Source organism: Lissotriton vulgaris, chromosome 5 (genome assembly GCF_964263255.1).
Source record: "Lissotriton vulgaris chromosome 5, aLisVul1.2, whole genome shotgun sequence".
NCBI classification, from domain to species: Eukaryota; Metazoa; Chordata; class Amphibia; order Caudata; family Salamandridae; genus Lissotriton; species Lissotriton vulgaris.
In genome coordinates this window covers 1,123,222,043-1,123,237,211 of record NC_141693.1, presented here as the reverse complement: position 1 = coordinate 1,123,237,211, position 15,169 = coordinate 1,123,222,043, and the positions used below count along the sequence as shown (strand labels likewise).

General features: G+C 42.1%; 1 protein-coding gene across 1 annotated transcript in view; it reads left to right on the top strand.

Moving 5' to 3' along the window:
• LOC147712075 (guanylate cyclase 2G-like) overlaps positions 1–15,169 on the top strand; it is a 427,466-nt gene that overhangs the window by 45,757 nt on the left and 366,540 nt on the right. Inside the window, exons 4-6 of the mRNA XM_086919591.1 lie at positions 5,747–5,850; positions 10,610–10,776; positions 10,957–10,963. Of these exons, the coding sequence (XP_086775717.1) occupies positions 5,747–5,850; positions 10,610–10,776; positions 10,957–10,963 (278 nt within the window). The remainder of the gene's footprint in view (positions 1–5,746; positions 5,851–10,609; positions 10,777–10,956; positions 10,964–15,169) is intronic.

The window sequence follows — 15,169 nt, the reverse complement described above, 5'->3', positions numbered from 1 at the left end:
CTTGGGTGTGGCTGTGTGTTTGTCCTGGAAACTGTCTCAGCTGGGCTGACACACACGGCAGGGGTAGGGGATATGGGGGGGGCTGAAGCTCTTTGAGCCCAATGGGCGTGGCGCGCCTGTTGGTGGTTATGGTGTGTATTAGTGATCTGGGGGCATATGTATGAAAATCTGTTTTTGCGATTCTCAAATAGCGATTTTTTGAGAATCGCTATTTGAGAATTGCAAAATGGGATGTATTGAAAAATTCATAATTTTTTAGCGAATTCTTAGTATTCCTTAATTGCGATTAGCAAATTGCGAAATCGCAATTAAGGACTACCTTCCCATTCATTCCTATGGGCCAGGAGGCCCATAGGAATGAATGGGAAGTCATTCTCAATTTGCTATTCGCAATTTGAGAATCGCAAATTTAGAATAATTTCAAGGGTGCAAGGGTGTCATAAGGACACCCTGATGCACTCCTGAAATGAGCATGTGTGCACACATGGCGCACATACATGCCCTGAGGGCATATATGTGCGCCACATGGCACCTTGAAAAATGCCAAAAAGTGCATTTTTGAAAGAAATCGCAAATTACCACCAACTTGAAGTGCGTGGTAATTTGCTATTTCTTAAGGAGAAATCGCACAACTTGGGTGCTTGTTATATAGCATTTAAGGAATCGCAATTTGCGATTCCTTAAATGCTTACGCAAGATTAAGGAATCGCTCAATTTGCGATTCCTTAACCCCTTCGGTGCTCATGACGAGCTGAGCTCGTCATGAGGCACAGTGGAGCTGTGCTCATGACGAGCTGAGCTCGTCATGAGCACACCCATTTACATTGTGCTCCAGCACAGGGGAAAAATCTGTCAAGCAGCCAAGGTGTTAATATTGCGATGCGATTTTGCTCATACTTCTTGTTTTGCGAATTTTTAGTTGCAAATGCTGTTTTTTGTGATTTGCAGTGTTTGCGACTAAAAATTTGTTTCATACATATGCCCCCTGATGTTGGTATGATGGCGATACATGCGAGAATGAATATGTGTGTGAGAGACAATATAAATATTTGATTTGATTTATAATTTATACAGCGCACGAATGCCCGGAGGCGTCTTGGCGCTAGGGACAGTAGGACCAAATCGTTATAATGCCCATTACGCATCAAGTCTATTTGTGAAGAGCCATGTCTTCAAAGCTCTTCTGAATGACATAAGCGATGTGCTACTCTCGATAGGGCTTGGGAGGAGGTTCCAGATTTTGATTGTACCCACTAGGAAACATCTTCCTCCCCAACGGACCTGCTTAAACTTAGGTGTTTGTAGCAGCTTGGAGTGAGAAGATCTTAGACTCCTACCTGGTATATACCATTTCAGATGCGTCTTCAAAAACTGCGGGCCAATGCCTTTTAATGCTTTAAAGGCCAGGCATTGCGATTTAAAAATGATCCTTTTGGCCATTGGAAGCCAATGTAACCCTTCCAATCTATGGGCAACCGGATCATGTCTGGGAATATCAAGTAGCAATCTTGCTGCTGCATTCTGTAGTCTCTGCAGTTTCAGCAACAGTTATGCTTGCAACCCAACAAAAAGAGCATTGCCATAGTCCAGTCTGGACAAAGCAAGTGCTGTGACTAATGTCTGCAGTGCCTCGTAAGGGATGAAAGGACGAATTTTCCTAATCATTCTTAAAATAAGCCAAAAGGTAGAAGTTAGCTTATTAATCTGATCACTGAATGTAAGCTTGTCGTCAAAGACAAACCCCAAGTTCTTAACCTTAGAGACTGGTATAGGACAGTTGCCCAGACTATCAGGCCACCATCTCAACGACCAAAAGGAAGGATTGGGGCCTAACAGCATAACTTCTGTCTTTTCCTCGTTTAGCTTAAGACAGTTGGCCTGCATCCATTCATTTACCTGCATCATGCAGTGATTGAAACAGTCAGCTGTCGCTTCCAGGTCATTTGAGACCGACACCACCACCTGTGTGTAGTCAGTGTTAGAGATATCGGAGAACCCACATTGTCTAATAATAGAAGCCAATGGCGCCACATATAAATTAAACACGGTGGGGCTAAGTGAAGACCCCTGAGGTACCCCACATGGTAGTTTGAATAGTTAGGAGGCAGCATCTCCCAATTCCACCGAAAAGGTTCTGTCTCCTAGATATGATGACAGAAGCTTCAGTGAGCAATCATTAAGCCCCATCTCAGCCAATCTTCTGGCTAAAATCTCATGATTAACGGTGTCGAAGGCCGCCGAAAGATCTAACAAGTGAAGGCGGCCTTCCCCCTGCATCAAGGATTATCCTGAGTTCCTCAGGTGCCGTGACTAACGCCGTCTCAGTCGCATGGCCCTCCATGAAGCCATATTGGGTGTGGTCCAGCAGATTTTCTTTATTAATAAATTCTGTAAGCTGGATATTAAGCAGCTTCTCTAGCACCTTAGATGGAAAGGGAATCCTTGAGATTGGCCGATAGCTGCTGGGCTCCTATGGGTCTAAATTAGGCTTCTTCAATAATGGCAGTACTGAGGTAATGTGTGTAATGGTCTTATGACAGGAGAGTGTGTGAGTCTGCCGTTGTGTGAGTATGTGATGTGTCAGTGCACCACTTACAGGAAGCAAACGAGCTGGCTTGCTCGGAAGGTTACAGGTAATTATACATGCATGGGGGTCCGCAGACATTTTTTCAGGGGGAGCATAATTAAAGAAATTCCAAGATCGTGCTGCCAGTATTATACCAGCAGCGCAAACTTGAATTTTCTTGAAAGGGTAAGTGAAAAATCCAGGATGGGGAGGGGGGAGCGTGATCGCAAGCGCCCTCTTGCAGACGCCCATGCACACAGAGGTGCCACAACCACACATACTCAAGTGGTACCCGGCTTTAGTGCTGGTGGCACCAGGTGCAGCAGTCTTCTTGAAGCCTCCCCACCACGACCTCCTCTACGGATTCCCTCACTACCACCCTCCAACAGTGTCCCACATCTCTCCATAGCCCCTCTCTCACATATATTTAATCTGTTTTGTAGCATTACTCATACCAGTGTAGGGTGTCAGAGCACTTCAAATCACACATTATACAGATAAAATGAGTCATACTTGTGTAAACAGCTATATGAAATGTTACATAAGACAATGAGGGTTACAAGGTGTAGGAATCACATGGCATCCCTGCTAATAGGCAGTGTATTTTAAGAGTGTTTGGCCTGGAGTAGCACAAACTCTTTATTTAAAACGTACCACTGTCGATGGGGTTAGCTCTACTAATAAGAATGTATTCTACCCAAACGAACCCTTTTTAGCAACATTAGGATAGTGAAACAGGGAGAAACAATGCAAAGTTTCTATCCTATGTCTTGGAGCTTACATACAGCTCTTTGATCGCAGTTTTCAGGTCACTATGCTATATTAGTATTGTAATTTATGAACTACAAATAACAAAAAGATCTCTGTGACAAAAGCAGTAACCTACTAAGCTATCCACATAAAATACACTTCTGTGATCTGCGTTGTATATGTTCTTTGCAGCAGGCATATCAACCATCTGTGCTACTTAGGATGAGTGAGAACTGCCACAGACTAGACAAACCTCAATCTCTCCCTAGCAGGAACATTAGTCACCAGAGTTATCTTGATATGTTAATTGTTGCCTGAAAACTGCCTGACACATAAGGGGCTCTGCAGCTGGTGCTTTTAAGCCATAAGTTACTTCTTAACTGTTCTCTCTCCCCCGAGGTAAGTACCATGTGCGACTGCACCAGTTGAACAGCTCTAGAGCCAGCACTGGAGGTGCCCTATTGTGAGTGGGATCCCCAGTAGACCACATGGTATTCTCGGGGGCTCTGACTAGGCAGGCTCTTTCTTTAATGTAGCCAACTTTGCTCAGTTATACTCAGGGAATGCTGGGTCGCCTAAGGTCATAGTGGACTGGATGTCCTTTAGAGGGAAGAAAACTTGCAGCATGACCTCGAAGTGGCCAAAAGTATCGGAAATAGACAAGTGAAAATGAATATCCTACAGAGAGTTTACTACACTCGGAAGCAAATGTTTACATTTAGCTGTCGAGACAATAAACTACGTGACAGGGATCCCAGCTGGTGGTGGACTTTATCCACAACATGTAGCTATGTGCCAAATGACATTTGTTCTGGGGATGGGTTGGTAAGTGCATAGCATTTATAACAGAGTTTTCACTAAAGAAAAAGACAAAGACTATGTTTCTGAGCATGTGGAAAGAAGAGGCACCCTGGATACATCCTAAATCGTTTTGGTACCTGGCCTGATAGTGGCATGCCACAACAATACCAGGCTGTGGGGTTGTACTGAGTCACTGATGAGTAGGGTTCTAATTTGAACAAGTTCTTGGTTGCTGAGATATTTAGTTATGAAGACTGGAGATGTCTTAAGAAAATTGAGAATAATTGAGGTCAACTGGATGAGAAACTGTTATATGTCATAGAAGAGAGATATTCCCCGTCTTATGGCTCTCGTTTTCCCCCTATTTCTCAATTTTTATTTATGTGCCACTTGATAAGTGTTAGGTTTACTGTGTACAGTATATTGTTTCGAAATATGGAGTGTTTGTGACTGATATAAGGTCGGTTGTTATGTCTTAAAGGAGTTATTTTGTGCCTGTGATCATTGGTTTTGTGCCTTCGATACACATGTATGCCCTGATCATTGTTTTTTTTAGTGCACCTTGAAAAAGTAGGAAAAACCAGTAAAATGGTTAAAAAAATAGTATGCATCATTCCCATTCTCCAATGTAAGTATTAACGTATACACTGAGAGTTCAATGTATATCCTGACACTTTCACATTCAGATCTCTACTCTCATTTCCTTACCTATTTTAATTTGATTATAGATTTATTTTATATACGATTCCCTCAAGTCTGTGTATGCACATGAATAAATATAATATTGGAGAATTTCTGGAAAATATGCATTTTGATAAATTTATTTTGAGTGTTCATTAATCCGTCTTAGGGCCTGATTACACGTTTGGCTGATGGGATACTCCGTGTCAAACGTGACGGATATCCCGTCTGTCGAATTACAAGTTCCATAGGATATAATGGAATTTTAATTTGTCGGAGAGGATATCCGTCACATTACTGACGGGGTAACCCTGTTCGCCAAACTCGTAAACTCGTTGTGCTATAAAAAAAATTGGAATGAAGATTACAATTTTTTTACAATATCCTTCCAAATTCCCCCACAATTGAAATCCAGATATGTTCATACCCACTTAATATTCGTAATGTTTGTCGCACTTAGGGTGAATCATTTAATAAGAAAGCCACGGTGCCCACTGTTGAAATTGATGTGCAATGCCTAGCAGAATTGACGTTGATATTTAGGTATTCCTACCTGCAGCAGCGCTGATCAACCTGAACTCCTCTGCTAAATGAACAATATGTGATGGGTTCATCAGCTATATCCTGTTGAGCAGTCCATTTCTAGAAAAAACTAACATATTTGACTATTTTCCCCAAAGTATCGTTAAAGTGTCACTAAGCTAGAATGCAAACATTGGTAGTCTGTATGTGAGAAACAGAGACAAAACAGCTAGAGTATAACACTTTATTCATAGCATAGCATCTGCACTGAAAGAGCCCGCAGGTGGGTTATTTGCAGCGACTTCAGATGGAACATTAAATCTCTTGTGGCACTTTCTCTTTGCCTAAATGATGTGTTACTCAAAACTGCTAAAACAATCTGCTTTTTGTGTGTGTGTACACTGAGAGATACTTCTTTGTTTCCAGTCCTACTAGGGAGTTCTCCTATATCAGGTGGCCCGATGGAACCCCTACTAAGGACCGACCAGACTGTGGCTTTCATGAAGAGCTGTGTCTAACACCGACCAGCAGTAAGTGTAATAGGTTTTCTTAGCAGTCTTGTTGAAAAGTCTGTTTTCCTCTCATTGTACCTAAACCTGCTTGCTAAAATGTGTCTTTGAGGCGCAATCACAAGTGAAATATTTAAAGGCTGTTTATTGGACACTCCGTGTGGAAAATTGGGCCATGATCTGAGGAGGGTGGAAGCCCCAGTCAGGTATCAATCACAATGCTTGTCAGGGGGAATCACAAAAGTCATTAAATTAACCTATGCTTAACCCTCTGGTAGCTTAGCACAAAAAACAGTCAGGCTTAACTTTAAGGCTTAACTGTAGAGTATGTATGCAGCACATAAACAGTAACAGAGTGAAAAGACAGTACAATAAAAATCTTCCACTAATTTAAAAAAATCAGAGAACATTTTATTAATTAAAATGATGCAAGAAAAACAAAAACCCAATTAGTTGAAATGGAGATGTGCAATTTCAAAGCTTTAAGTAAACATAGTGCCTAAAAGCACAAACCACCAACTGAGGGTATCTGACCATGCTAGATTAGGCCAAAGCAATAAGTTCAGGCCAACCGCCATGGAGCACAGTTCCAAGTTTGGCCCACTGAGAGCTGTATCTTATGCAGTTGGTGCAAAGTCTGAGCATTGCTTGGTGTCACTCAGTATTGATTCTGATGTGGCTTTCAGCTGTGTGTTTCGGCTTTTCAGGGCGCCAGATCCAATGACGCTTGTAGTGGGATGATGAGGCTTTGCATCACTCTGTGTTGATTCCTATGAAGCTTTCAACTGTGTGGCGAGGCTTTTTAGGGGATTGCGTCACTCCATGTCAGTTCAGATGAGGCCTTTAGCTGTGTGGTGAGGCTTTGCAGGGCTTTGGATTGCTTTGTGGCAGATTTGATTGACTTCTCAGTTAAGCCCGGAGGAGTTCTCTCTGATCCTAGGCAAGGGTCCAGGACCTGGGAAGGTACCTCTTGAAGATCAGGGACTCACTACAGCAGAGGCCAGGCAGATCCAGTAGAGCAGGTCAGCTGGGCAGTTGCAGTGAGGGATCTGGAGCTACTTCTGTCCCTGTAGCTCAGAACAGGAAGTTAGCCAACTGACCCTTTAGGTATTTCAGGATAGCCTGGGATGAAGGGAGCTAGTTCAATCTTTCTTCGCAAGGAACAGGACAAGCCTCAAGGCACAAAGGCAGACCTCAATCAGCAGGACAATCCTCTGATGAACAAGGCAGGCCTCAAGTGGCAAGGCAGTTCTCTGGAGAGCAAGCCAGTCCTTCCCCTATAACACCCACAGGTCCAGGAGTATACTGAAGAGGTGTTTCAGAAGGTCCAATATTTATACCTTGTGCTAGCCATTGAGGTGGGGTGACATCATGGCTACCTCCACATCTGGTTCTGGAAAGTTCCCCCTTTCCCCTGACAAGGTCCAGGTAGTCTGGGGGTGACAAAAGACAGATGTCCAATCCCTTTGCTTGTTTGCTGTAGGCAGCCCTTTGAAATGAAAGTGGGGCACAGGACAGCTCCACCGCCACCATCGTAATAGGATGACCCATGCTGCCAACAGCTGTCTCTGTCTTACTGTGGGAGAAATACACAAAGGTCAGCTGTCAAGCTATTCACCATCATGTGACCCAGGAACCAAATGGCTGGGACAAGAAAATGCCAACTTTCTCAAAGTGCCATTTCCAGATTTGTGACTTAAAATCTGACTTTATCATTAAAGAAGATTTTAAATTACAATTCATTTGAGTCCAAAATTGACATTCCTGTCTGTTTTAAATCATTAAATGTAATAAGGTGACCCAATGTTATCCTACGGGAGAGATAGGCTATATAGTAATGAAAAATGTATTTAGTAGTTTTTCAATACCAGGACATGTAAAATGTAAAAACATGTCCCACTTTTTAAATAAAATGCACCCTATGGGTGTTTTAAGGCCTCCCTTAGGGGTGGTGTATATTCATAAAAAAGGAAGGATTAGGCCTTGCAAAAGGTTTATTTTTCCAAGTAGATTTGGAAGATTAAAACTGCAGTACAGGCTGGGGTTAAAAAGTTTAGGGAAGACCACACCAAGGATGTCAGGTCTTGCACTGAGGTATGTGTTTCCATATGCTGTGTTAGAAATTAGAAAGCTTGTGCCGGAAGGGTTGGATTTTTACCAGAAGGTAAATAACACTGCCCCCCTGTAGCTCCATATCACACACTCAACCAACTAAAAACACAAACTTGTATCAGATAGGAGGACATGGTGAAAGAAATTTGAGAATGTGGAGTAGAAAATCTGATACATAAGGAGAAGACCTTGGGAAGGACAGCATTAGACATACCAGGAGAGTAAAAAGGAAATATGGAGATTGAATTTATTGTGGAGGGGCTAGGTGGCGATTGGACAAATAGAAGGAAGAGATTCGACAAGTGGGTATGGGAAGAAGAAGGTCAGATATGTATAGAGGGTGAGTTTTAGTTTGCCAAAGTTAAAGGTGTATCATAGGGGGCAGCAAGCCTTATCACACAACTTTTGTGTCCCTATAACATTCAACTGTACATTTTACATAGCCAACAATATTGATAACTGATTTAATCACAGGGTTTGTGAAGTAGCTCAGAGGAGCTGAAACCAACAGCATAATCTGCAACCTCAAGAGGACGGGAAAACAGCAGTTTGGGACCCTTATAATACGTCCTCAGAACACATATAGACTCATGTTCTCAAAGAGAACTGTGCATGCTACACTTAGCTACCTGGGGTGTCAGCCTTGGTGGCGTGGAGGCTATACAAGATGTTGCTGTGCTGGGCATGGGTTCCACCCTGATGATGTGTATCTGTGTCCTGCTATTTTTAATTACAAGCTTCTCTTGAATAATCCTCTCAACCAAATCTAACAATTGACACCAACAGTAGGAGTGGTGCTAGAACCAAATAGAAGTTTGCATATCTTAACTTTAGCCCTTGTTTAGACACCATTGAAGCACAGCATGTGTATGACACTCCAAGACCTCAGCGCCAGCCCCTTATTGTGCTCCCACATTTACCAGGAAATGTGAACCCTTCCTCAAATTCACTATGCTGGAACCTGGTGAGACTGTTTCACTACTTTCTGGTCACAAAGAACCTTGATGTGTCACGAAGAAATCTTTGCTTCACTGGTGAGTATTTCCACAAATTTTTTCATTTGTTACCAAGCACGGGTAGAGATGATGACTATCATATGATCATTGCTGCTTTGCACACCCTTTTCAGCACCTTCAAAGTAGTGAATCCAGAAGCACAGTTTAGGATGTAGAGTACTTAATACTACACGTTAAGAATTCTTGGCAGACTTAGGGGGTCATTACGATTGCGGTTTTTCCGCATCCTCTGGGCCGGCGGAAGCCACCGCCAGCCCGAGGATGCGGAAAAACCGCAGCGGACTGACCAAAGACCCACCGCCACATTAGGATGGCTGGCGGGTCCTGGTTTCCGTCCGCAGCTTTTCCGCCGCGGTCTGATTACAACCGCGGCGGAAAAGCTCTAATATGGTGACGGTGTCTTCCAGACACCGTTCACCATATTAGGATGGCCAGTGAGTTATGCTTTTCCGCGGCGGGTTTTCCACCGTGGAAAAGCATACAGAACTTCACTGCGGGGCCCGTTGCGGGCCCCCTAGGTGAAGGGGGGGGTGGGGGGTGCACATGGGGGGTACCTATGGTACCCCCCCTGCATTTGCATGCAGAAAGCGGCAGGCACCACGCTGTGCCTGCCTCTTTCTGCATGCAAATGCAATGCGTGCATTTTTAACATTGCCGCGGGTGCAGCTTGAAGCTGCACCCGCGACAATGTTAAAAATAGAGGATGTGACCGCCAGGGTGGCGGTCACATCCTAATTGCACAGGAGGGAACTTCGCATGCCATGCGGAGGTTCCCTCCTGCTCTGGGGTCGCGGACGGACGCAAGTCCGTCCGCGATCCTAATCGACCCCATAATGTCTGAGTCTAGGATGTCCTTCTGAAACATGGGTCGCCCCATGAGTTCTCAGATCAAGGGAAGTCACTGTCCTCATCCATTAGTAGCCTGTTGAGAATATTTCTAGCATAAAGGGTACACAGAAAAGAACAACCCTGGCTGTGCCAATTCAAGATAGCCGATTATGATTGGTTCTCCCAAGCCAAGGAACGCAAATGCTTGGCTTGCGGAGTATTGAATTATTCTGACCAAATATCATCATCCATGGATACTTCATTGAGCACAGCAACACACTCCACAGGCTCTCGCGTGTCTTGCTAAATGCTTGGTGAATAATTCCTTGAAGTGTCACTCCTGCATGGCTCGTTTGAAGGACAGCACAGTGAGTTGGTCTTTTCCATGTGGGCATAGGTGATCCTGAGATGTCAATGCTGCGGTTGGATAGTTTTAAGCCTGTGCTGCTTGCAGCTGAATATGGTTTACATGATTAGTTCTATGTCTCACAACCACAGCCAAACGTTCAGAGTCTAGGCTTTCTCACAAAAATATGTAGTAGAAAGTACCTTATATTTCGAATGCTATTCTTCGCTACACTAGGCGCAAACAAAGCTCTTTGAAAGCTAGAGTGATGTTGTCAGATTCCTTGCGTTCAGGCAGAGTCTTGCCACTGTATGTTAGATTCAAACTGTTTTTATGGTGTACCGGCTAGGTTATTTTGTATTAATCCGGTGGAGAAAGTGTCAGAGCCCTTAAAGTAACAGTGACCTGCATGTAACTGAACTAAACTTCTTATGTCTTATTGCAGAGTATATACAGTTATTGTGGACTTCTGTTACAGGTGTTTCCCTGGTAGCCTTGATTGTGACCCTCCTAGCGACATTCCTGGCAGCAGTAGGCTTTGTGACCTTGTTGATGTTTCAAAAAGGCAAACTCCAGAGAAAAGTGGACAACGAGACCTGGTGGAGAATAAACTACAATGACATTGTTATTATGAAGGATAACAAGGTAATGCTGTTTTTAATTCAGGTTATTTATTTAACAGGGAAGACATGAGAATCAGAATGGTTAAGACTGTGTTTTACTGTGATCCGCTGATGGGATGGTGTTTTTTAATTAATGTTCAGGCGCGATGGGTCTGATAATTCGTCCCTGTGGCAGTCAGTAGAGACTCTGGAAGCATTAAAGGGGACATGTTACCGTTTTTTGCCCAATAAAAAAAAAACACTTCTGCCAAAGTATATCAATGATGCATAACTCTTTTTGCCTGAGTAACAAATTCCCTGCACATACGTCATGGAATTGCATAAGGTTAATTTCTTATCTTGCACGGGCCTTTTTCCCTAACCCTAAATCTGGAGAGTATCTGGATAGTTGAAAAGCTGCATTCAGAGAGTTAGGCAATTAGTAAAAAGCTAATCTCAGTTAAATGGGCCTCTTAAATAACTGGTGGCTCGACCTACCAGATGGCCAGCAGAGTAATTAACTTGGCACAGCATGCTTGTTTAAACCCATATTCGAATTAACGGCTGGCTCAGAGAATTATCATAAATGCTGCAGTACAGGAAGGAGTGCAAATATGGCCAAAGTAATATTTTAATTGCACCTAGGGATTTTTAAACAAGGGGAAGGTTATATGTTGAGCTAATCCAAGGAAAGGAAACATATATATAATAATAGGTTCAATTACCCAATGGTTTTCTTAGGAGCCTGCAACTAACATTCCTAAAAGCGAGTATTGTCAAATTCTAAGTTTGCCTAGTCTGTCTTTTATTTCATGCCTCTTTATTACAAGACCCTATACCTCTTGTCTCTTTGTCTCACTCTTGCATCTTCAGTGCTCCCTTTGTTGCTGTGTTCTTTTCTTTTCCTTCCCCCTTCATTCTCTGTTTTCTGTTGTTATCTTTCCCTGGGTCACAATCTCATGATGAAAGTTAAATACCAATCTCCAAAACTGAGTGTTGGTGTTTACAGGCTTTAACCACTGGTACAAATTAAATCCTGAACTCAAACTGGTATACCTCCAAAAATTGGGGGGTTTTCAGTTTTCTAGGCGATTCTCTGTTAATCTCTACCTCTAAATCAGACTGCATGTAGTACATAGAGGGACAAAACTGAGATTTATGTATCTTGGGGAGCAAGTTCAAAAACCATCAAATTGTGATTGGGCCATACACCCAACTTAATAAGCAATTAATTCTTAAACTCATCTGTCAGATTGTCTAGAAACCTCTGACCACAGTTAACGTCATTCACCTGCCTTAATGATAATATATGCAACTGTCCAATATCACTACATTACATTCCTGGCAACTTGTTTTATGACCTTGGATTCCTTCATTTTGCAATGTTGGACTCTTTTTGTCTTATAGTAATGGAATTCTGAGGGAAACATAGCGGTTGGCTAGCACATTGGTCAGGAACTCTCTAAACCTATCGCTGTGAACCCAGCGTATGCAAAGAATGTGCCTTTATTTTCCACCCATTCTTTGTACCCCTGTCACCTGATTCATCAGAAAAAAATGTTTCTTGTTTGTTTTATGGCACAGCAAGAATTCTCATTAATAATTTTTCAATTGCCCTCCCATGTTTTGCCTGGTTGCTGGGGAACAGCCATTGTCTCACTTCAGCGAGAACGCAATGTATCATAGTAGAACTCCTTCCAACCGAATATTGGGTTCAGAGCTAACAGATTCTGCACAGGCTGGAGTCAGGAGTGCATACATGTGAGAAGGAGAAAGATGCAGATCTTCAGAAGCACAAATGACTGATTTTGAACCCTAAGCAATCAGAAAAACAAACCGCCATGAGGCACCAAGCTCACCATGGATGATGTAGCAAGACAGCCTTGCAGTATGACATGGAAATATTGTTCTGAGCACAAGCAAATTTACCTGGCTTCGTGCAAGTAACCAAAAAGACCAATAAACTGTTTATGAGGACATCTCAAGTAAGAAATACAGTTTTTTTCTGGGTGCTGTATCCTCCTTTATTGGGTCCTACAGATATTTGCTCCATAGTGATGCAGTGTGTCTAACACAAAACCCTCTATCTATATCACTAATCCAGGAGCAACTTATTTTACTCATTGGTGGGGCCCATAGCAACACGAGACACACACACTCTCAAACCACACAGCCCCTGAATCAGTGACAAGTAGACGAGCTGCAAGATATGCAGGGTCCCTTATTAACCTATACAGTAACTTTATACATTATATACATTAGAATTTTAAACGCCCAACAGTCAAAAAGAACAACATCAAGGTACTCCGCTATTTGGTCAATGGACTAACTAGTAGGAATCAGTTAATGGCGGTTAAGTCCAGCTCAATCACAATATTCTTATAACTTTTAACATTTAATCGTCATGACTTTACTGTAATAAAAACAGTTTATATTTTATAGAATGTTATCTAAATTTATTAGAGAGAAATTTAATATTGCAAAAGATTTATTAAACAAGTACATTCTAAACACTATTCAATACATTTAAGCAAAAAAAATGAGAATACTCATTACCCCTTGGCCATAGGACGATGATAGAACAGCAGAACATAGAACAGGTTCCCAAGCTGACTGTCTTTCTAACCTCCTCGATGTCTCCCTCCTGACATAGAATCTCCGCAACAGATCTCGTTTCTATTCCCCATCAAAATTCAAAGTAAAAAATGTTCAAAGTCTCTTGCACCATGAAGAAAAATCATCCCAACCGACAGCATGTCATGCTGAGTAAATGTGCGAAAATAACAGCCACACCGAGATCATTTACACACGCTATTTTATACCCTTTCACTAACAAGCTATACCCAAAATTGAAACTTTTAGGTGCTACACTCATCTCTCATTGGTCCATTGGAGGGTTGGCGATGGTCATCTCATGTCCTCCTTGCTCAAACCAGTTCGGAAAAGTGCAAATTCATACCATTGTTTCTCATGACCTCATCAAATGTTTACATTTGTATTTGTTTGGCACTTTGCAACAGTTCCTTGCATTCAGGTTTCAATGTTCATCAGTTTCTCAGGCTTTTTAATACAGACAACTCCCAGTGGAGCCATTTCTTTATGAAATTCAGTAATATTCTTACTGTATCCTTGAATGTTTTGACTTTTATCCAGAATATAGGTACAACAATGTTGCACTTTCAATACTCTGCAAACTCCTCCTTCTTTTTCTAATAAAATATTAAGGGCAAGTTGATTTTGCATCACCATAGCTCTCATGGCAACCATTTCAGTATTTACCATCAAAAATCCTCCGGTAGTATTAGTTGACCAACAATCTACTATCGTTGACAGTTTCTGAATTTTTATTTGCGTTTAAATGATATACCCACTGCTGGTATCAATGCTCTAAAAATGTCACCTATTATCTCTGCAAAACATTCTCTTCTTTTACTTCCTCCTTCTTCTCTTCTTCTCGCCCTATTGATCCCAGACTTACAACTGTTTTTCTTCCTGGATTCAACTGTTGACATATAAGACATCTTTGACAAAGGCTTTCCCTATGATCCGAAACTTAGGGTTATACCAAGTTTGTTTGAAAAGTCTAATCATTGCATCTCTACCAATGTGTGTATGTCCATGGGACATCCGTGCCATGTTACAGATCATGCTATCAGGCATAACTGGTCTTTCATCCCTGTAAACCAAAACTTCATCTTCCTCTCTTTGTCTACAACCTGCTTTTATCCTTCTATCTTTTTCCTCATAACTCACTTCTTCCTGTAATTGCCTCACTTCCTGCCAAGTTTCAACTATGATAGTAAGCATTTAAGGACAAGGAACATGTTCTTTTTTCCTTTCCCGATTCATGGATGTCATGTGCCTAGCACAATACTGAGCAATTGCATCTGCAAACTTGTTTGCTTCAGCGATGTAATCATCTCCTTTTTGGTGAGCAGCACACTTTACAACCGCAATAATTTTAGGCAGCTGCATCGCCTCAACAACATTTTCACAAATTGACCATTTCTGATTGGACATCCCGAAGAGGTGATGTATCACCTCTGGGACCAAATTTGGCCGAAGTCATGCACAACTCCGAACCCATACTGACTATCAGTAATTACAGTAATTCTGACATTCTTTCCCAGTTTACAAGCTCTAATCAAAGCAATCAGGTCAGCAACTTGGGCTGAACATATTCTTTTCAAACAAGAGTCCTCCATTATAGTTGCCACTGTGCATATAGCATATGCAGCACTCTAAACCCGTTTGTCTATTCTCAAACATGATCCATCCACAAACATCACATAATCTGATTCTTCCAGAGGTTCATCTTTAATGTCAGGTCATGGTTTTGTACAGTACTCAAGTACATTCAAACATTCATGATCAACGTCATTTTTGACTTCAGCATCCAATGCATCAGGCAATAAGTTGGAAGGATTCACATTTAT